Source organism: Dipodomys merriami, unplaced genomic scaffold (genome assembly GCF_024711535.1).
Source record: "Dipodomys merriami isolate MVZ:Mamm:240054 unplaced genomic scaffold, mDipMer1.0.p SCAF_11, whole genome shotgun sequence".
Classification (NCBI taxonomy): Eukaryota; Metazoa; Chordata; class Mammalia; order Rodentia; family Heteromyidae; genus Dipodomys; species Dipodomys merriami.
Window position 1 is genome coordinate 738,953 of NW_027202382.1, and position 24,510 is coordinate 763,462.

At 37.2% G+C, this 24,510-nt stretch overlaps 1 protein-coding gene across 4 annotated transcripts in view; it reads right to left on the bottom strand.

The window, feature by feature from the left end:
- The window catches only part of Bnc2 (basonuclin zinc finger protein 2), a 433,182-nt gene that overhangs the window by 13,009 nt on the left and 395,663 nt on the right, over positions 1-24,510 (bottom strand). For 3 of the 4 annotated variants that reach the window (XM_070007731.1, XM_070007722.1, XM_070007739.1), the window contains one exon: positions 13,598-15,567. In XM_070007731.1, the coding sequence (XP_069863832.1) occupies positions 13,598-15,567 (1,970 nt within the window). Of the gene's footprint in view, positions 1-13,075; positions 13,142-13,597; positions 15,568-24,510 lie in introns of all 4 variants that reach the window. The other variant, XM_070007714.1, reaches the window with a different exon arrangement.

The window sequence follows — 24,510 nt, forward strand, 5'->3', positions numbered from 1 at the left end:
AATGCAAACCATTAACTGTTATAAAATACTGTCCTCAAGAGGTATAAAGACCTGGGGTTAATAGCAATTTGAAGAATATTATACGTTTATTTGGATCAGCAAAACTGAAGAGGTGAACAGTAAGATAAAAGAGACACAGGAAGAAATCTCCTATCTTGACAATTATATATAGAGAAGAGAATCCTGAAAAGGAAATGCCAGACAGTGCTGGAAAATTGGGCAGCCCCTGAGACAGGAAGCTGTTGTACAGAACAAATGGAAAAAAGATTCCATGAAGCAACAATTTTGAGTTCTCTAAAATTTGTTCTAGGACATTTAGTGTTCTGAACATTTATCTTCAAGAAAGAAAAAATAATGATTAATGAAATCTACACTGAATTAAAAACTACATTTTATAGGAACATACATAGCATAAAACTGTTTATATTTGATCTGACTGGGTAGAAGATGCAGATGGAGAGGATGGAGTAAGAAAATAAGTTTCCATGGGAAAAGAGTAAGGATGAACACAGTGGTCCAAAACTTGGCCTTAAGAGGGATACTTTCAAGAATACAGGCCACATCTAATTTAAGCTGTGTCCTTCAGACCCAGCAGAATCACTTCACACACAGGAGATATTTGAAAGTACATTTATTTGCCTTCAATCAGGAAAAATATGTTAGTCTTAAAAGAAGCTTTTCCCAAAATGTACTGCAGAAAGAAATAAAATAATCCTGATGTAGAAACATGTAACAGTGTATTTGAGAAAAGACACTGGTAAAATACCCACAATGTATTGCAAGGGAAAGCTACAAAATTAGGGCACAAAAAAAGGCCTTTAACTTGAGCTATGCTTGGAATTACGAATGTTTCTTTTCTCTGAAGTTCTGTACTCTTTCTACACTGTGAATTTATCAGAAGCCTCTTAAGGACTACGATCACAAAGAGGAAAAAAGCAATAAAAAGAAAAAAGTAATAAAGTTTTGGAGTGGGGGGATGGTGTCAAAACCCTAACCACTACTTCTTCATTTGGAATGCTGAGTGTAAGTCCTGTGGAACAACCAGTCAGTCTAGTTCTGTTTCCTTAACAAAACTTCACTACACAGTTACAGAAGACATGGCATTCATCCTCAGAGAGGGTAGGTATCTGCATCCTGATTTGCACGTTTTATCCTCATGTTCTTTTCTTACTCGTCCAAATGTTCCATTTACATGAATATAATGTTTCATAAAAAAAAGTTTAAAAAACCAGGATTTGTTTAAAAGAAAGGAGTTTCCAGTTTTTATATTTAACTTTGAGACCAGGCAAAAACATTGCTTATTTTTTTAAAAACTATTCACTTATTTTTAAAAAATAAAGTCTCATTACTAAGTTAGAAAACCGGTCTCAGTCAGATATGAACAGTAAATTAAGCTACATATGACAGGAAATGTCCATCACTTAACTCTTAATTCTTTTTCTTTTCTTTTTTTTCTTTGTCGGTCATGGGGCCTGAACTCTGGGCCTGGACACTGTCCCACAGCTCTTCAGCTCAAGGCTAGTGCACTTCCACTTGAGCCAAACCCCATTTCTTGCTTTTTCTGCTTATGGGGTACTGAGGAATCGAACCCAGGGCCTCATGCATGCAAGTGCTGCAAGCACTCTACTACTGAGCCGCCTTCCCAGCCCTAACTCTTAATTCTTAATCAGGTTTGAACCATTCTGAATTCAATAAATTGAATAGAACACTTGATAATTACAATGCCTTGGAAAAAATGGTCTATTTTTCTTTTATGTTCCTGCTTGACTAGGTTATTCAACACAATACGGATACCTAAAATGTTCAAGAAGTATAGTCTAGAGTGATCATAGTAGATAAGTGTGTGTTTGTGTGTGTGTGTGTGTGTGTGTGTGTGTGTGTGTGTGTACATGTATACATCTGTATGAATTTTCAGTAATTCACTGATATTCTTCCGGGATTGATTCCAGTACCTCTCACAAACCATAGTGAGGGGACAATCAAGGCCCTTAATAAAATGACACAGAATTTGCGTAAGACCTACACATCCTCCTGTACTCTCTACAACATCTCTAGATTACTTACAATAACAATGAACTTAAAAGCTGTGCAAATTGTTGAACTGTACTGAACAAGAAATAACAAAGGAAAAGTATAAACAGATGTTTTTCAAATATTGGTTGAGTACATGAATGAGTATGGAACCTGTGGATATAAAGGGTCATCTGTATGTATACATGGGGAGAAGGAAATGCAAAACAGTTATCTAAATCCACAGAAAAGGAAAATTGAAACTTCTACCCCTTCTAAGTTCTCTTTTTATCTAAACTACGATAATCCTATCTAGCCCTTCCTCAAAATTTCTGTATTACTATTTATTAATGGTAATGTAGTGTGCATTCATAGCTTTGTGAATTAAATGACATTCTGGACACTGACCATTTCTGCAATATAGACAGTAGTTCAAAAGATTATTATATAAAGATTCTTTCTAGAAGGTCTGAACACCATCCCCTAGGTGAGGAAGAAACCTCATTGTAAAATTCTCCTGGGTAGTTCCCCCAACGCTCCCAAAGGTAGAGAAATACATATTAAATACATGAAATAAAAGCCAAGCAAATTCTTACAAATTAAAAATATAAAATTCCATCATTTCAATCCCTTTCAATATAAAACAAATCATCTACACTGGTCACGCAGACAGTTCCCCTACATTCAAATTATTCACTTGAAGATAAGCTCTTACCAAACTCTAGGGGGTTAGCTAATTTACTGTGCAGATATGGCATGTCTGTTGTAATAACAGGTAGGATGTATTGGGGTCGACCATTTATCAGAATTAGACTTCTCTTCTCAATTCAGAGTGAATTATGCTGCCTACACGACTCCCCTCTCTCAGAGCCTGCCATCCCCTTATGGCCCCTAATGTGGCAGGAAAACAAAATTGACAGTCTCATCTTGTCAACAAGGGGCGATTCTCCTGAGAAGCCATTTAACTTTGCAGAGGAAGCAATGTATTAATGTGCTTGTCCCGGGAATGTTAATCATCTTCAAGCTTCCGATCTAACTTTGACGTGAACGAAATCACCAAATTTGTTTACTAAATGAATCGTAATATGCTAATAAGAAAGCATGACATATATGGAAAAGCCAAACAGATGGTTTGTTTACTCCACTTTGCAACTTTATAAATGTTGTAACTCTGAAGATGTTAGTGAGAATTATTGGTTTGTTGGCAGAGGCAAACATGTCTTTTGCATACTAAATCTCGCACTACAGTTAGAAAACAATTTGTCATTGCTGTGGAATGCATAAAAAATGTTAATGTAGGGATGGCATTTGGGAAAGCAGATTGGTAGATACAAAATGTGTATGCTGGAAGCTCAGGTTAAGTGTAGAATTCATATCCAACAGCCCTGTTCCCTAAGTGTTTTACTTTGGAGTTATATCTGACACACAGGCTTCTCCATGGTACTGATTATTCAGTAGCTACCTGTTGCATTGTAACGTGAGACAAGTGCTACACTGTGAACAGAATGATGCCTTCGAAGCATTTGAAAATTTTCTCGATCAGGCAGCTCTTATGGTGCTCAGTTTATTACTACTGCTGGGTAAGAAAAAGTGGAGTCATGTGAGCCCTAGCATCTTTTACAGGTTTACTGAGAAATCTGAGCTACATACATACACTGACCAATTAAATGCTCAAACCTCTCATCTTATTTTACATTCTAATTTATATAAAAGTTTCAGAAGATTTACTTCCAAATAGGGATGGGTTTTTCTTTTGTATTCAAATTTGCCTCATCTTTATGTATATAATATGGCACATCAATTTCTTCCAGTTTTTAAAGGAAATGCTTCCTAAGAAAAATTATTCAAAATATTTCATATTATTGAAGTTTTATGATACAACTTCTTAAAAAGATGACACCAGAAGCTGAGTACTAGTGGCTCATATCCGTAATCTTAGCTACTCAAGAGCCTGAGATCTGAGGATCACAGTTCGAACCTAGCCCAGGCAGGAAAGGCCATGAGACTTTTACCTCCAATAAACTACTCAGAAAAAGCTGGAAATGGTGCTATCACTCAATTGAAAAAGTGCTAGCCTTGAGTACCAGAGCTCAGGGACAGCACTCAGGCCCTGAGTTCAAGTCCCAGGACCAGCAAAATAAATAAATAAATAAAAAGGTAACATTAAAGATAAATGAATCCAGCCATCTCATGAGTTAAGGGTCCATCCCAAGGTTGGATAAGAAATTGTGTTTGATCAAATAAATCCATACTAGCTACTAGGACTTGGAAGATCTTATCCTAGATAATTCTGTAAAACAATGAATTCATATCTATTCCTTCTTGAAAAAAAAGATAAATGAGTTCGGGGCTGGGAAGGTGGCTCAGTGGTAGAGTGCTTGCCTTGCATGCATGAGGCCCTGGGTTTGATTCCTCAGCACCACATAATCAGAAAAAGCTGGAAGTGGCATTGTGGCTCAAGTGGTAGAGCCCAAGCCTTGAGCTAAAAAGCTGAGGGACAGTGCCCATGCCCAGAGTTCAGCCCCCATGACTGACAAAAAAAAAAAAAAAAACAAAGACAAATGTGTTTCCCAAGGAAGAAGAAATTATTTAATAAAATAGTATTATTTAGCTATGGCCTTATCTGTAGTTCAATGTGGAAAATGAAAGTACTAAGCAGACTTGAATAAAAAGAATAAGCATAACCTAATTTCATTTTGCTTCATTGATATCAAAACTATCATCTAAAATATAAAGTGTGCAGTTCAACAATCGGCAACATGCATTAATGCTACTATTCCTATTCAATTTTAGAAACATCAGATGATTCTGTATAGTTCATTTTCCTTTCAAATCCCATTGGCATGGTCAGAAGTGTATTAACAACTTGATATTTCTCATTATAAGCAATTATTCTTGCTATCTCTCCTAATGTTGTTAGCCATTCTCAATATCCTGGTCCTATATATACATATTGAAACTAGTCTTAAGGGACTTTGTAGTATATCAACATGAACAGAACTTTTCTACCCATCTGCAGAAGAGAAATGAGAGAGCAAAGTGGTCTAAAGAACCAATGAGTTCATCTTACTGCCCAAGGATCACTTTGGAGCAAGAAACATTAGAGGCTGTCCCAGCCTGGCGCTTATATCTCATTTGAAACATCTCCTCATTCCTGACCAACAAAGAAAATTTCAATAAAGTACTTTTACTGGTTTAACAACGGTGAGCTCCTGGGATTGTCAAAGTGCTAAGCCTTTTCCAAGGAGAGAAGAAATCAGCAGCTCAAATATAATTAACCTTCCATTCTCAATGCAAACTGCCACGCACAGGAACACTGCAGTCTATTAGTGAAGTTATAATGGCCAACAGGCAGAAGCAAAATTGGTCAAAAAGTTGGCTGCTGCTGTCATATTTTTGGAATTATGATTAATGGTACTAATAATGTGGATGATTACTGATATGTGTATTTCCAGCAGTTTATCATATTGCTCTGGCTGCCTACGTCCACAATAAACAGGATGCTATCATTTACCTCTTTATTGAAGGCAATCCTTCTCTTGAAGGAGCATATTCTAATTACTTTGTAATGTTTTATGTCTTAAACATTTTGCAGCTCTGGACCTTGCCAACTGCTTCGTGTCTACCATTGATTAATTACTGAATGTTTAATCAAAATTTAGAACCTAATGTAGTCATTTATGAGCACACCACAGTGCCAAAGTAGTTAGGCTCTGCTCCCAAGTTTGGAGAGTGTTGGGTTCAAAATCAAATCCCAGTCAGGCACAAGGATCCAAGAATTTTACCTTGGGTGCACTGAGGTTGCCAATTCCATCTCTGCTGATGAATGGAAGGTAATCTAACTACAGGGTAAACAGCATCTACTTCTCACCAATAGATTTCTCCTTCCCCAATTCCCTAACCCACATAGCACCACCATTGCTGTTTCTGAGAACAAGAGAGTGCTCATGGAACATAGTTTTTAAGTGGTTAAACAAGTGAAAAATAATTTGCTGGGACAAATACTTAAGTTTTTTTTAATATAATGTGGATTTTTTATGGTACTGTCATACAACCATTCACCGTTGAAGTTAAGTGTTTTTTTAATACCATTACTGAACTGCTGAAATGGATGCTAATATAGCTTGGAGTGCTAATGTCAAGTCCTGGTAATAAAAAAGACAGACTGCTGAATGAAATAATTTCAAGTAAAAAATAGAACAAAAGTGCTCTCTCTCTCTTTCTCTCTCTCTCTCTCTCTCACTCTCCACTTTTATTGAATTGGGACTGACTGAGCCAATTGCTTTAGAAGTCTGTAAAACACAATTACTAGTGAGCTAAGTGACCCACCAGTGCCCCTTCAGTGACAGAGTGGACTAAAAAGGCAGCAGAGTGAGAGAAGGTCTCTTCAGCTGGCAATCAGGTCCCAGAAGCTGCCTTCAGAAAGCCTCTTGTTCCTATTGCTCACATCTGAATCATTTTACTTACCAAATCTTCCTATTTGTCACCAACATGATAAAGTAGCTTCATACATACATCACTTTCCAAGATGGGATCTCTCTCCTGGCAATTAAGGATGAACTGTCTTTTGATATTTTATTTATGTGGTGTCTACTTAAAACATATGTATACTTTGGTTCATTTAGATGAGAATGTTAGCATAATCTTTGAGTGGCTCATTATAATCCCACATGATATATTCCAGAGTGAAACTGAGGCATCACCTATACACGTTCAGGTAGAATCACTTTTCCCCCCAAAGGAAAGTCAAAATTAGCACAAGCAAGAAGAATTAAACTGAAAGAGGGTAACATTTTTCCCCCTAGTTAATAAAAGAAGTAATAAACTCCATAAAGTACTAGAGTTAAGATCACTAACACTTCAGGCATAACAGCTTCTTTACCAGGAATTTACAACTTCTGTTTTAATTCAGGCAGCTTGCATGAGGACATAAAACCTAGGTACTTTTTTTTCTTTAAAGTGTGGTTTTATGTGCACTAAAGAAAAATTGTTCTTTCCTTAAGAAGTATTTTCTTCCTCTGATTAGCTTGCTTCTTTCATGTGCATGCGCATGTGTGCGTGAGCGTGCCCGTGCATGTACACACACACACACACACACACACACACACACACACACACACACACACACACACAATACACACGGCACTCAAGAATAAAAGTGACTGAAATCCCTTTTTTATGATATTGTAATTTTTGGCGAGTGTAAACTCCTTTCATATTCTGCCATATTCATTTATTTGAAGCTCATGGGAGTCTAATGGCAAAAACATGAAATTATTTGAGTATACCTTTGAAAGCAGAAAAAAGGGAATGCTTTACAGCTCTATTTTCAGTATTCTTAGTAAAGAAGAGAGTTAGAGCTAGGCGTTGCTGACTCACGCCTATAATCCTAGCTACTCAGGAGGCTGAGATCTGAGGATGGAGGTTCAAAGCGAGCCGGGCAAGGAAAGTCTGTGAGACTCTTATCTCCAATAAACCACTAGAAAACCGGAAGTGGCCTGTGGCTCAAGTGGTAGAGCGCTAGCCTTGAGCTGAAGAGTGCAGGGACAGCACCCAAGCCCACAGTTCAAGCCCCATGACTGACAAAAAAAAAAAAAAAAAAAAAAAGAAGAGAGTTGGCAGAAGTCTTACCTAACAGAGAAGGGATCTGACCAGGGTTACATAAATGGATGTTAGTGTCTAGTCTTATGCCTTTTTCCTGGTAGAAAATGGCCTGCTTTTTAAAAAAGGAAAGACTGTCTACGAAGATGAGTACCTCAAATGAAATATGAGAAATACTCAAACTAATAAAGTTTATCAGAGGGCCCAACAGGTTTTTGTGGTGCAGAAGGAAGCAGAAATATGGAAAATGATCCTTTCTAAGTAGAACCATCAAAAAATGGACTGCCTATGCACTAATTATATATCTACTTCTCTACCTATACTTTCTGCAATAATATTAGTGAGAAGAGGAGACCGTTTCTAAGAAAGATGAATAAGGACTATTTGGAAACAGTATGTTGGTGTGTTGGGAGTGACAACAGTCACAAGAGATTTATATTACCTCTACCAATAGAATTATTTTTTAAAAAAAGTATCTTGGCACCATGCAAGAGAAATCATTTGCTGGCCATTATACTTGGCTGTCTACTTGGTACACAGTTTTGGAGACAGTGGAAGTGGCTGGTGTAGTTCTTGTAGTAGAGGATGAAAGGTCAGCAGAGGCTTAAATGAGCTTGTCTTGCATCCAGCTGGGCCAGCAGGCGGTCATTAGGAAGCTCAGAGGCTCACTTTAGGCTTGACAGAGTCTCTCCCCATGATACAAGGAGACCGTTTTGCTCATTGCTCTTCTCCCAGTGTATAAAAAGAACCCCAGGGACAGGAATGACACAGAAGTTTATCTTACTACCAAAGTTTTGCTGGAGGAGGGCACAACTAGCAATTACTCAGGAGGGGGATTTATTTTGTTTGTTTGCTTTTGATGGAAAGTAATGGAGGTAAGTACAAAAGGCCTATTGATCCACTAGCTCTATTGTAAAGCCAAATAGAGTAGCAGTGAGGGGAAAAAATATCTGCTTTAAAACATTTAAAAGTCAGAAGACCTGCACAACTTCACTTTAGAAAAGAATTTTTGAAATGGAGCATTGTACTTTTGGAAAAACATAGGACAGGAAACAGTTGATCCCTTAAAATGTTCTCCTCTTGTTCTTGGAGAGGTTTAACACACCATATTTAACAACTAATTAATTAGGACAAATACACTATTAGTTATTTCCTTAGTGCTAAGTGGCTTACTTCTTGGAGGTTATTGCCTGGTGAACTTGTCTATTTATTGAAAATCTCTCACTAGAAAAGTTTGCTAAAGTTTTCAAACACAGAGACTGATGGAAAAAATGGATGTTGCTATGTTAAGGTGATAACAGGAGGCAGGTAGCATGTTTTCACATCTTCACCTCTGTTGTTAATGTATGCAGTGGCTTATCAGAGGTACCTCATGTTAATTTATTCCTACACACCTGTATAGGGCTGGAAATCAGGTAATAAGACAAGCACAAACTATACATCTTTACTTTTTACCTACAGCTACCCAGAGGCCCATAGAGGAACAAATTTAGTTCTGGAGACATCAGCATGTTTTAATAAAGCAAACACAGATGCCTTCCTCCATGCAAATCAAGACGTTTGCATGTGTAAATCTGGACTGATTTAACTAGCAATCACAGGGAAGGTTCACACTTGGTACCAAGGGTTGCCTCATTTTTATTTATAAATCACCTTAGGCAAACAATATTTTGTTTTTAAATTTATTCACGTGGCTGAATCACCTTTTGTGCACCTTAAAGATGAAGCAGATAAGCTTACTTTTCTAATAAAAATTTAAGAAAAACTTTAGCTACTAGTGGCCACTATTAGAAGAGAAGAATAAAGACGGTAGAAATTATGGAGGATGAAAATCAAAGGAGAAATACTTCCTTCCATACAGATCATCTAGTTTCCACATATTTAGGTGAAAGAGTTTTAAAACTGTCAATCACTAAAGCAGATATTAGCAAAATTTGACAAATTAGCAAAGGGTCCAGAATGTTGGAAAATAGGGCCAATGGGTATTTATTGGTTTTAGATCCTGAGTAAAAAAAAAAATGAGATTTACACATGTACTTCTCTCCAATACAGGTGACCTATGGCCAGTGAGGCTCTATGATCATCAGACAACTGAGAAGAGAACAAATGATCTAAGCTAAACTAAGCTCTGCTTATTCTATGGTGCTGTCTTTTAAGAAAACTTCCTTTATGAAAATCCTAAATCTATGCCACAGAGTTAGAATTTCTTCTTCACATGGAATATCTCTTATGTGTAATTCAAAATTAAGGACCAGCCTCGTTTCCAGGCAGAACAGCATCTTAGCAGGAAAAAAAATTCAAGGCATAAACAAAGAGTGAATTTAAATATCTGTTATTTCACAGTGTTCTCAACATATACTTGAATACTTTAGCAATCACCTTACTGAATCAAATTTCTTTATAGAGAAGATTATTTACATTTTACTTCTATTATCTATATTTTATTCTAACAGCTATTTAGTGTCTAGGATGAATTTGACTCTTGTGTATACTAGGTAGCTCTTTTGAATTTATTAAACATATACTCATTAGCAACAAACCTTGTGTGTTTTTCTCCTCCCTTTCCATCACTTTAATCACAGAACATTCTTTGTGTTTAAAAAGCCTTTACTCTGATCTTATAAAAATCTTATGGTCCTTCTAGACCATAAGCAAAGACCTTGGCATCCTTTTTAACCAACCACAAAACCTTAAACATACTATTTAACAACTTTCTGCTTTCTTCTTACTAACATGCCTATCTGAAGGCCCCAAACCCAATTTGCTCATGTCCACTGTCTTGCAAGCAACCTAGCACACCTGTGTGTATAGTTTCCATACAGTCTGCTAAGCCTAAAGATGAGAAAGCTGCCTTTGTCGACGGGAAGAAGAGAGAGATTCTGTTAGCTTTATCCAAGGCATTCTAGAAGCCCTGCATACTTCACCCTCCACTCAAAATTTTCTTTCATGCTTTCTTTGCACAAGGAAGTAACTGTGTTATCATGCTGGATGAAGCTGAAACTCAGGAGAAAGGGAAAACAGAGGGTTGATAATGATAGGATTAAAGGAAGAGTTCTTTGAAAAGCATAGCTGGCTCAAAAGAAAGGTAAGAAAACTTAGTTTCAACAGTGAATCGGAGAGGGAAAAACTAAGATCACAAACATCTTGGGGTGTTCCTGACTGTGACAAAGTAAAGAGAGGAAAAGGTAAGTATAAGGGACATAGCAGAGATGGGATAGAACGGAGACGGGATCCGAAAGGCTGAATCACAGGCTGACATTTGTTAATGGAACAGCCTTAAAAGTCTGAAACAGGAGTGTAATTATGTTCCAGAGTCTACTTTGCTGAGACACAGAAACCAGCTGTGATCCCAATGGCATTGCTGTTTCTAAGGTTATGTGGTAGTAGCTAGCCGTAATAATTATACTAGTAATAGAAGAGATTGTCTTAACAAAGGTGAATATTTTCTTTCAAGAAACAGTTATGTCAAGATTAAAGTATCCCTCTTAACATTTTAAAAGTTTTAAAAGTGGGATCAAAATATGTGTTTTGAGATAGCAAAATTTTAAGTGAGAAGCAAAAACTTCATTCTACATTTTCATCATGTGTTTCTTCATTTATCATGTGTGACAAAACCCTGAAATGACAAAGACTAGGTATGGTATACTATTTCACGCAAATGCAATGTATGAACTATCTTCTGAGGCTTGCTGTCTTCTGGGAGACTGAACACAGCTGGGGGAACATTTTTATTATTCTTCCCATTCAGAATATCCTAGTTATCCTACTGACTGGTTCAAGCTTCTAATCTTAGACTAAAAGTGAATACTGTAATGTTCCTTCTATAATAATGTCTTCCTTAGACAAAAAGCAACTTAATAGTACCTCCTTAATAGTACCTGGTATATAACACCAGGAACAAAACACCAACAGCACTGAGTTTTCTGGTGACTGGACATAAATTAAAGACGTGTAGCCTTTTGGATCCACAGCTGTTTATTCCAGTGTTATGACCTACAATATTTTCAGCAAACCATCTAAAACTATGACAGGAATTCATGCAAATAAGCTTAAAATTTGGCTTATCTTCAAATACTCCATTTCCATAAATATTTATGCAGCTTTTCATGAGAGTTTTATTTTTGTTAAATAAAATCCAATGCATTAACCTCATTATCACTAGTACTCCATTTTAAAGTTGAAAAAGTGAATATTATTCACGGACTTGGGGGAGACTGGGTATAGTATTAGATGTTAGTATTCAAAGTATAAACTACCTTATCTGACATATTCTGGGACTGTCAAGGATTGAAAATGAAAATAACAGAAAATGGTATATGGAGGTAGAGAAATCATTTAAGAAAATAAGTTTCTCCTCAAAGCATGTTTTGAGCTGTTTAAGAAAGCCACTTATTGGGCTGGGAAGGTGGCTCAGTGGTAGAGCGCTTGCCTTGCATGCTTGAGGCCCTGGGTTTGAATCCTCAATACCACATAAGCAGAAAAAAAAAGCTGGAAGTGGCACTGTGGCTCAAGTGGTAGATTGCTAGCCTTGAGTTGAAGAGCTGAGGGATAGCACCGAGGCCCAGAGTTCAGGCCCCATGACCGGACCCAAAAAAAAAAAAAACTTTTTTAAAAAAAGGAAACCACTTATTTTTCTTAGAGATTCCACTTTTCAGAAACTGGGTCCTTTTTATGTCAGTAGAAGAAAAACATTATTTTTACTACTTTTTATTTTATCACTCAAATATAAAAATCAAATAGAATATACTAGATGAGTCACTACTTTGGGGTGGTACTTTCATTATGTTACTTTGTCATATAACTCTATCCAATGATAAATACTAAAATTCTAGTGGTAGCTATCTGGAAACTCCCTTACTAAATTTCTTCCTTTTGTGCATATTGATTTTTGCCATGTAGTAAAATTTTCTCTGAAATTATTTTTGAAAAACATGGAGAACCAAACCCACAACAAATACAATAGGAAGATCTGTCTATTGTGTGAGTTAAACTGGGCTGGTGTCTTAATGTAAATAATCTGCTTAACTCCATATGTAAAGAATAACCTTGTTACCCTACTACTACTGATCACCTTCACACATTCCACATACATTGCCATTTTCTTTAGGATTAATAAAGAACATGGTAGGTTTAGGGCCAGCTGCTTCTGTTTAAGTCCAACTATTTCAGTGCTTCAGCTACATAGCTAGAGTGTGATGTCATCTGAAGGCTGGACATAAAGTATTCTAACTGATCTCTAAAGCACATGCATGTCTCCCCTTCTGTGCCTAATTCACATGGGAAATTACATTTTAGAGCTACAATGAAAGACACTCTGAAGTTAAAATAAAGAAACCCATGCCACCACACCTTTTCCCATACAACAATGATTGGTTTTGTTTTCTTCTAATATTTTTATGACTTGTAAAGAATTCAAGGACACACTAAATACTCATGTAAGGAATGATAACATTTCTGGTTATACCTACGGAGATGCAGGCTGTCTCGATGTCCTGGACCTATGGTTCTTTCCATCCGTAAATTTCTGTTTCTATATTGGATAAATATGTGTGTATGAAGATAATATATTGATTTAATTAAAAAGCCACAAGGCAAAGCAGAAATTATATATATAGATATATATATAATGACAGAAGCTGCGGCTTCTAAGTAAAGGTTAATGGGGAGGCAGGGAACTGTGTACAGATAACTTAATTCACACCTAGATGCATGGAAACACGTATGCACACACAAACACACAATCCACAGAGAAAAATGACGTGCATTACTGGGTAAGATGGCGTATGATTCTGCATGCTTAATCATAACAAGCACCAAGAGCAACAATCCTCAAGAGCATTGCAGCTTAGTTATAACCAGGTCACCGTGGACAATTTTTACAGTCGCATCAGAAACATCTAAGTTGCATCATTTAATAGTAAGTCCAACGTGACTGAAACTGGCACCCTCCACCCTCAGCAGGAGCAGCCAATGGAGATTTACTGACCTGTCTCTGCTTCGGCGAGAGGGGAAGGCAGCATTGCAACCCGCCACTGTGCAGACGTGCATCTCTTTTAAGTGAACATTCCGGTAGTGAAGCTTCACACTGTAGGAGCTTTTGAAACTCTTCTTGCACACGTAACAGATTTTAGGGTCTGGGCTAGAACACAGGTCACCTTCTGGGGAGAATTTTTGAGGGCTGCCATAATTCAGAGATGATGCAAAACTCTCATGCAGGGCAGCCATACTGGCCCCCCCACCATTGTACAGTCCATACTGGCTCATGTAAAACATGTCATAAGTGGGATCTGTAAATTCCTCCTTCACCTTGATAACATCCTGGTGAGAAGGCTCACTGTGGTTCTCATCTGGCCTCTCGCTGTTCATCAGGACCTTTTCGCTCACCTCACCATGCATGTGCTCATCCCCTTCCATTGATTCCTCACCAAGCTTGGGCTCTGAAGATTCAGACTCATTTTCATAGTCCCGCTCAGGCTCCTGGTCCTCAGAGGTCATGCTATCTGCCCTTCTTATTTCAGTCCTTGAAATGCACAGGGTCCTGTTATGCTTAGAAAAGTCCTTCACAGACATGCCTGGGCTCATCTCCTCTTGGGAGTGGCAGTGATTGTCATGGCTCATGTCATTTACTACAGCTCCGCCATCATTGGGGTCATCATCTTCATCATCAAACTCATCAGCGGTATCAATAATTTCCTTCTCAATCTTTACAGGCATGCTTGACTTCCTGGGCTTTTTCTTAGGTGCCAGGTCGACACTGGGCTCATGGGTTGCCATCATCACTGCTGGCACTACTGGCTCAGAGGGTGGTGGGGGGTGCTGCTCTATGGTACCACTGGTTGGAATGATGGGACTGGTTGGGAGGGAAGTTGGAGGGCTCACCATTTCCCCTGGAGTGAGTAAACTTCTATAAAATGGAGGAACTGGTTGTACAGTCTTTAGCCCAGGAAATACCAACTGGCTAGGGAGAGGATTCTGTAAGACAGGGTCTAGTGGGGGAGTGGTAAAACCCATTGGGGGCCGGCCAGGACTTGTAAGTGTGAGATTTGATTTTGTACTTGCTATGACAGGAGTGGCAGCTCCTGATGTAGCCCGAATTAAATCTTTGTCTCGGTTGTTTCTTAGCATAGGCATGTGAAGACGAGGGTTAGGGTTTGCACTGTGTCGATTACGGCTTCGGAGGGAGCTGAAGACCATATTGCAACCTTCAATGGTGCATCTGTGTTTGATCTTCAGGTGAACTGCATTATAATGAATTTTGAGAGTACCCTTGTCATAGAATGTCTTCCCACATGCATTACAGAACACTCTTCCTTTCCTAGAGGCTGACCCCATCCTTCTCATCCGGTGAATCCGGAATGAGCTTTTTGGGTGTTCAGTTTTGGTTAGATCACTGACAGGGGCAGAATTCTGAATGGGGGAGACACAAGCTGGTTCTGTTTTGGGTTCCACATTAGTAATGCTGGTCAGGGCATTTCTGTTGGGTGTCTGATCATTCTTATAAGGTGTGGGAGATACTTCAGATTCACTGCTCTCATTATATTCATTCTGTGTTGAAAGGCTTGGTTCTCGCAGCCTCAGTCCTGGTTGCTCTAAAAGTAGCCCATTTGGAGGCAACCCTAGCAGTGGGGCTGAGACAGGATTTATATATTGGAATGGAAGCAAAAATGCAAGGCTGTTGGGGATGTTTTCGAAGTGATGTATGCTTGAAGGATTGCTGTTCTCTAAGTGAGCGAGGAGACTGGGACTTCTGGTGCGATTATTGCTCTCAATGAAAGTCCTTATATCTGAGTCTGTCTTTGAAGATGGTACAGCTACGGCCTGCCCTTCTTTCTCCTGAATTGCCATTAGCTCCACAATGGATTTGGTTTCTCCAAACCGCAGAAACTGCTGAAGGGTTATGATTTCTTCTTCTCGTGACATGATGGCCCAGCGGTCCAGAACCTTGCCAGCAGCATCCTGTAGGCCATATCAAAGAAACAACAAAAACAAAGATAAAAACTTATTGATTATGCATAATTATTCAATGTAACTGAAGGTGTTCTGTCTGCTCATGAAACACAGAGAGCAAGAGCAGAAAACAACATGCAAGCACTGTTAATAAAAAGTCAACTCACAAAGCAAACTTTTCTGTCATGCAAATCTAGCAATTAGAGTCACAGTTAGAGAAACAGATTGTATTTAATAATGTCAAAGCAAACAAATGTAGACCACTGGGGCTCTGTGATCTAAAATGCCTTCAGTATTGCTATTTTAACAACAATGATCTATATACTATGCAACTATTTAGCATATATTAGTATAAGACGTGAACTCTTGCTGTGCAATCCGGTATAAATGCAAAAAAATGGTACCTTAATCCTTATTAAATAGTGACACCATAGGAAGGAATTAAGTATAGTTTGTGAAATTTACTTCTTCGACACAAGCAGACATGACACTGGATTCAATGATGGAAATTCCTTTAAATGGAAGTTATGTAAATCTCTGAATCAAAAAGATGAATGAAGTAGGATTACCCCTCAAACCCCCAACTACCATACTGTATCTCTTCTTTTTTAAATGGGTAGTTAGTATCAGCTAAAGGAAGACAATTTTCATAAGGTAGAATAACAGGGCTATCACTTGTGAAAGGTAATTGTACTTTTCCTGGAAGTTGTTTGTGATCATGAGATTTAAAGTTTGAATTAGACTTAAAGTATTTCACTTTTTATGATTTTGTTATAAATGACTGTTGGATATTTGAAAAGTAAACATGTGATGGTTTTAGATAGACTAAATGTGTAAAAAGTTGTCTCTTAGCATCCTCCTCTGATAGTAAAGGGAGTCCACGGAGACTATACACATCAGCAATCATCAGACTATGTGTTGTTAAATATACATTAAAAAGCATTTCACACTTTCATTTTTGCTAGTAACTGTGAGATTTGCCTGGAGGTAGGACTTAAAATCCTGCCATGTAATGTCAGACAATCCATTTCAGCATGGATTGAAAAAAATATATTTAAACACGTAAATTATGGCTTCATTATTTTCTGGGGCATCATTTCTTATATCCATAAGACAGGGCTCTTTTCAACCCTCTGAGAATGACATTTGATTTAACCCTGACCATCAATTTAAAGAAGCACAAAACCTTCTTGAAAAACAGAATAAAGCTTCAAGTGTAGATACAGTTAGCATGCATAAAGCCATGGGTTCAATCCCCTACACCAAAGTAAACAAAAATGACATGATATTTACTTATTAAAAAGTGAAAAATAATAAACTTGCACTGAAGAAATCTAATATACCACCTTAAAAGAATAATCAAAGTTAACACCACTAGTTGAAGTCACATTGGTACCCTGTTGAGAAAAACATACTATGACTTCTGTGGCGTTGTCTTACCTTAAGCCAAGTGTAAGAAAACATCAGACAAACCAAAATTGAGGCCAACTCTAAAAAATAGAAGAGAATACTTTCCAACTGTGAAAGTCAGGAAAATTTTTTTTAATCAATAAGGCTGGAAGTATGGCTCAGTGCTTGCCTAGAAGTACAAGGCCCTAAGTTCAAACACTAGTAGCACTAAAAATAAATAAATATAAATAAATAAATAATATAAAAAAGATAAAGAAGGGTTATAAGATATGGTACTAAGAAGGCATAATTGTGTGACCCTAGGCTGGACGCCAATGACGGCTCATGACTGTAATCCTACCTACTCAGGGGGCTGAGATCGGAGGATCACGTTCAAAGTCAGCCCAGGCAGGAAAGTTAGTGAGACTCTTATCTCCAATAAACCACCAGAAAACCAGAAGTGGTGCTGTGGCTGAAGTGGCAGAGCACTGGCCTTTAGCTAAAGAGCTGAAGAACTGAAGAACTGAGGGACAGCTCCCAGGCCTAGAATTCAAGCTCCATGACTAACTGATATAAATAAATAAATACATAAATACATAAATACATAAATACATAAATTGTGTAGACCCTAGGTAGCCTAGACCAGTGAAAGGACATTAGTGGGAACACTAGCAAGATGTGAAGGTTAATTAACAGTATTTTTTTTATCAATATCCTTGTTTCAACAACTCCATTGTAAGATATTAAATTGAAAAAGATAAAAGATATAAACAACATGTACTATTTTTTCAACTGTAAAGTATGTGTTCAACTTTTGAATATAAAATTCCCCTTGAATCATCAGAGCTAATATGAGTACATATATTTGTCATTTGTCTGCATTGCTTCTCAACAAACTTTATAAGGTTCCTTCCTAGCATTCTATTACTTTATATAAATGTGAAGGTGCATGCACATGGATGTCCATTCCTGTGAAGATTGGCAGATACCCTGGCCCCTCCCTTATCAAATAGGTAAAATTGGCTTTCAAGTGAAATATTCTCACACAAATCTTTGCTCCAAATAATCATATAATGTTATGGTTGTGACTCCAGATAATCTTGTGGATCTGAAATGGCCATTTAAAAATTACAGCCAGTAATACATTACACTCACATTCTTGTTTTGGAATGTAGGAACGATGGGGAATGCAGTTATTGCTGGTACACAGAAAAATAAATTGTGATTCTATATAGATTATCTCATTTGAACTCCTTATTATTTCAAGAGTTCAGCAAATGTGTAACAAATAATAAATCAGAGGCGAAGAAATGTAAGATGGCTTTTGAATGTTACCAAGATGCAGCTCAGGTGTCCAGGACTTGAACATAGATATGCTAATTTCACAGAGTGTCTACCATGTTTAGTGAATGTTGTTCTGTGATACCATTTCCCAGGTGAGCACACTGGATTTATAGAAGCCAGGAATAACTGCAACTGTTCCTCAACAAGGCTTTTGATAGAACACTGGAGTTTTCTCTTCCAGAAATTTTCTCTCTTACTTCCAAACCTACTCTCTCAATCATTCTTTTCTGGAGCCTTTTACTATGATTGCTTCTGAGACTGACACCCAGTCTGAGCATCTCCCCCAGGTTCTTCCTAGGTAGCCTGTAAGCCTGAAGATCAGTATGGACAGCTGGCAACCTCTTCTCCAGTATTAAAATGTACCTTAGAAACAACAGGAACTAATTAGACGCATTGCAGGCGATCTCATTTCCCTCATCTTCTTATCTCCTCCCTCCCTACAGTACACAGCAGTTCCATCTGATTTCTCTTTTCTCCTGGCATCACAAAACATTATGGGGCTGACTCCAAAAGACTAGATAGCCTCCATTCCAATCATATGAAAATCTGGGTAAAGTAGGGTTGTAAGGCCAGAAAGCCTATCAGTGTTTGCTAGGGTAGCATGTGGGAGAATTAGGGAACTTCTTGGAATGATGGTAATGTTTTTGTTTCATGACTTTGTTGATGTTTATGTGACTATGTAGACTTTATGCTTAAAACTAGTGGATTTTATTGTATGTGAAGTATACTTTAGGGATCAGGATGTAGCTCAGTGGTAGGGTGCTTGTCTAACATGGGCAAGGCCCTGGGTTCAAACATACAAACACAAAAGATGAATGAGTTTTGCTAGACATGGTGGTATAGGCCTGTAATCCTAGTACCTGGAGGGTGAGGCAGAATAATTTATAGTCTGAGATTTGCCTGAGGTAAAGAGTAAATTCTAAGCTAGCCTGGTCCAAATAGTGAGCCTTTATCTAAAAATAAATAAACATGTGGAGGTGGGTGGGAAGTGATGGTAGGGGAAAAACAAAGGAGGAGGCAACAATGCTTGATAGGAAATGTACTTATTACCTTGCTCAAGTAACTGTAACCCCTCTATACAGTATTTTTACAATAAAAAAGCTGCATTAAAAATAAAATAAAAAATAAAATAAATATACATTGGTGGTGACTTAGGAGGTAGGGATTGGAAGGATCAAGGTTGAGGCTAGCCTGAACAAGTTTCAGAGAACCATATCTCAACCAATTGCTGAGCATGTTGGTTTATGCCTGTCTTCCCAACATTTTGTGAGGCTGAGTTAAGAAAGATTGCAAACCAAGCTTATTTCAGCAAAAACAGAGACCTTATCTGAAAAACTATCAGAGCAAAGGATGTGGAGGCCTGGCTCAAGTGGTAGAGTACCTGCCTAGCAAGTGCAAAGCCCTGAATTCAAATCCTAGGAAGGCCCTTCCCCAAGTATAAACTGAAGTTGAATTGTGTAATTTGCATGTGACACCCATTATGACATGAAAAATAAACACAAAAGATTCAATTTAGTTTTTACTCAGAAAGATTTTTTTACTAATATTTTATATGTGGGCTTATGGTAGTATATTACAAATTTAGAAAGTTTTACCTATGTCAGGGTACTTCTACTCATCCATTATTTTTACTAGTGGGATATAAAATACTTTGTGGAGACTGATTCTCAGAGAGCTAATACTAGTATGTGGTAGGCATGTACCATATGCACAATCTTCACAAACACCTATCTCCTTTGGCTTTTGTGTTAGCCTCTTCTTTTTTTTCTTTTTTAAGGATGCTTAAGAACTATTATTTAAATTTTTAAAAAATTATGTTAAAGTAGTTATACAAAGGCTATGCCATGTAACAAAGCCGTTTATGAATACAATGATGGTTGCATACAACAAATACAATGTATCGTGATCAATGCCACCCCTTCAACATTCTCACCCCTCTTTGACCCACCTCTCTCTACTTTTCTTAATGAATTTTTGACAGCATTCTTTCCTCCTTTTCCCTCATAATTCTTTTACCCCTTGGCCCCACTCACCCTCTTGCATGTACCCCTTTTCTGGTACTCCTTTTGTTGGACTTTGACCAAGTCTTTCTAAACAAGTATACTACTTGAGCTTTCAACAGTCTCTTATACTTCAGTTAATTCATTTATATCCACCTGCATACCAACCAATGTGTTTATTTATACATTTATGTGTACATTCTAGCTACTACAAATGAGGTAAACCATGCAGCCTTTGTTTCTCTAGGACTGACTAACTGAAATACTCAAAATCTCTGGCCATAAAGGAAATGCAAATCAAAACAACACTGAGATTCCACCTCACTCCAATTAGAATGGTCATTATCAAGAACACATTAATAATAATAGATGCTGGTGGGGATGTGGCCAAAAGGAAACTCTAATACACCATTGGTGGGAATGTAAGCTTGTTCAACCACTCTGGAAAACAGTATGGAGGTTCCTTATAAAACTAAACATAGATCTACTCTATGGTTCAGCAGTTCCACTCCTGGGCATTTATCCAATAGAACACAAACAAGATTGCAGTAAAGCCACCAGTACAACTATGCTCACTGATTGCAGCACTATTCACCATAGCCAAGATATAGAATTATCCCAGGTGCCCATCATTGGATGACAGGATCAAGAAAATGGAAGCATAATATTGTACCATTCATAAAGAAATGGCCTCTTCTTCAGATGGACATGTACCAGGACGTGACCCAGAAATTAGGAAATATATTATTCTGGGTTACTGAAGGAGCATGAGATGGACTCTGATCACTATCTCAAATGCTGTAAACATGAGTACTCCATCAAAGTAACAGATGAAGCTTAGCAAGTAGATAGTTCATACCGAGTGTGGGCTGTATAGAGCTAGCTAGACGGTAGTACCTCTTTAGTGAAAGAGATGTCTTTGAGTACTACAGTAGCTTTGAAGAAAAAACTTAAGTTGATTAAACTTTTACTATTCTTCTTTTCCATTCTCCTTCCAATTACCTCTTTTAAAACTAAAATGAGTTCAAATATAGCAACCAAATAGTTCAATTTCAAACTGTCCTTCTAAGATCAAGCCAGTTCCTTTTAGCCAAAAAAGTTTAACTGTTCTAGGTACTTCAGAGCCACCCTGCTATATTTTTTGTTAGATTATGTTTATCTCTATTTGTTTGATTTGGTATTACTAAGTGTTGATGGGTTAGTGTTTGTGTTTACCTGTTTTTGCATGTATGTGTGTATAATCATGCAAAAAAAGGAGTTAAATTAAAAAAATTGTGACAAAATATTTTGTTGAAAATAAGATTCTGGGAAGTACTTAGGGAAATTTTTCAAGCAATGTTTTGATAATTTCTGAGAAACACTTGAAATTATATGGGAAAATATCTTGGCATGCTTATTTGTTTTAGTCAATCTACATGAAACATATTTCTTTCTGGGTACTGCCTAAGAAAGATATACCGTTAGTATATACAATATATATCTCAGAGCAGTTTCTTTGTGTAACTAAACCAAATTATACTATTATGTAGTCACACAAAGCACTTTTATGCTACTTTGCCTTTCCAAGATTTGAGGGTAATGTTTCTAGGAGGCCAGCTGAAACAACTATAGTATCTGTAGGTAGAATGAAACACTCTCATTCATACCATGATTTCACCAAATGTTTTAAATCAGACTTTATTTTTTAAGAAAATTGACATTTGTTTTGGGTAATGAAAGCTACTCAGTTTTCATGATTTGGAAATTGGTGTTTTGAAGAATTTCTTAGCAGCATATTTTACCTTCAAAATACAGTGTTGACCAATCATATCCTTGTTCCTTCCTCTCTTGGCTAGAACAAATGACCCCTGAGGAAGCAGATAAGGGTGTAGCACACAGAAAAGAAAGACTTCCGAATTAAAAACCAAGACTAGACTTTACTTGTCAACATTTATCTATGTGACTCTTTTGGAAAATAATAAACCTTTCTCCATTAACTCAAGACAGTTTGCTATGATGTGATTATGTCAACATCGGGGCTAGGTAGGTCAGTATGCAGTGATTACCAACGCTGATGCTAATAAAAGTCAGTATGTCTAGATTATAAAAGAGTTAAATTTGAAGCATCTTTACTATTCCTTTTTTTAAACCAATATCCCCCATGGAGAATGGAGGGAAATTGTGTTCACCATTGGTTAGAATGATGGAGTTCTAGAAACCTTTTCTGTCTTATAGTCCTTGCTAGCTGACATGTTAATGCCTCAGTCTTTCTTTATAAATACTGTTTGTAAATAAGGACTGAAATTTTCAAAGAGATGATTCTCATATACATGTCCATGTACACAAATGTGTACATGAACACAGAATGTGATTATTCTTGGCTCACTTTAGACATCAACCTCATTACAAATAAGCTAAAAGCATTCAAAATGCTTGACTTTATAAAGAATTTTTTAAATAAGATGAGGTGAGGCACACTAATTACTTGATAAAGTACAAACTCTAAGAAGGTCTCTCTTTGGGTAAAACTGGAAGTATTAGGGAAGAAGCCCTCGAATATAGTTAATAGTACGTGGAAGAAGCAACATGCTAATTTTTACAGCTCTAAGGAACTGGTTATATATTTTCCAACATACGCTATCAATAACTTCTTTTGTGACTCATACAGAAAAGAATTTTCACAGTGAAAAGATTTCTTAAGAAAAAAATAATTAATTTAACAATATAAGTTCCCCCAAATAAGTAGCCTTCTACCCCAAGTAACATTATTATAATGACAGAGAAATTAGTTTTAAATGGTTCTGGTGATTTTTAAGACATATTATTTGATTTTGGATTTTAAAACATCACTTTAAGCTGAGGGTATAACTAAGCGATCAAATACTTGCATAGCCTGTTGGAGGCCTTAGATTTTTTGTTTTGATTTTTTGTCGATCATGTGACTTGAACTCTGGGCCTGGGGGTTGACCCTCAGCTCTTCAGCTCAAGGCTAGCTCTGTACCAGTTGAGCCACAGTGCCACTTCCGGTTTTCTGGTGGCTTATTGGAGATGGGAGTCTCATAGACTTTTGTGCCTGGTCTGGCTTTGAACTGCGATCCTCAGAACCTAGCCTCCTGAGTAGCTAGGATTACAGGCGTGAGCCACCAATGGCCTGCTGGAAGCTTTAGATTTGATCCTTAGTATAAACAAAAAACAAGCAAATCACTTATTTCAGAATATCTTTGATTACAGACCCAGTAAGAATGTAGTTTGCAGAGCACTATCTCTCTTTTTTCCCTTGGCAATAGTCTATGTAGTTTTTGTTTTAAAAACTATGATTATAATAGATCCTCTAGTACTATAATACATTTGATCACAGAGGCTCTGAGCTTGCTAGGATTCCTTTTGTATCATGTCATTTAGCCTGTCTAGATTAAAACCAGCCTGATGCACTTTCTTCATGGGCTTTTGATTAAATACAAATAAAGCAAGTACCTCACTTTGTCATATAAAAAAATTCAGAGGAGTAAATTATTTTCTATAATGTCTAGAATTGCACTCCAAAGATTCAAGTGTACTTTTCAAATTACTAAGTCTACAGGAAATGAAACCTAAGAAATTTCTGAAGACAATACATTTTACCATTTAATGTAAGTATTGTAGGAGTTATTTAAAATTGAAAATCCTAAATCTTAAGTTGATACTCTTAGCATACAAACTTTTACTATAAAATTATTCCTGAGTCCTTAACTTTAATGACAGACTAGCTCTAATACCTCTAGGCTAAAACACACTTTATATTTTACAGATGCAAATTTGATTCTGTTTAATATAACTTACATATACTCAATCTTAAAAGAAAATAAAATGAAGAATATAAATGAAGAGAACCTAAAAATTCTTGTTTTGATTCTGGCAAAGTCCAGCTATATGACTGCTAAATCACCAACATGAATCTTTTTTTTTGGTCGGTCATGGGGCCCAAACTCTGGGCCTGGGCACTATCCCTCTGCTCTTCAGCTCAAGGCTAGTGCTCTACCACTTGAGCCATAGTGCCACTTTCAGCTTTTTCTGCTTATGTAGTGCTGAGGAATTGAACCAAGGGCCTCATGCGTGCAAGGCTAGCACTCTTCCACTGAGCTATGTTCCCAGCCCACAAACATGCATCTTTAATTTGCTCAATTCTAAGTATTACTAAAATATCTTTAAAAGTTCATTATTCTATTTTCTATGACTAGACTCTAAACACAACAATCACTTA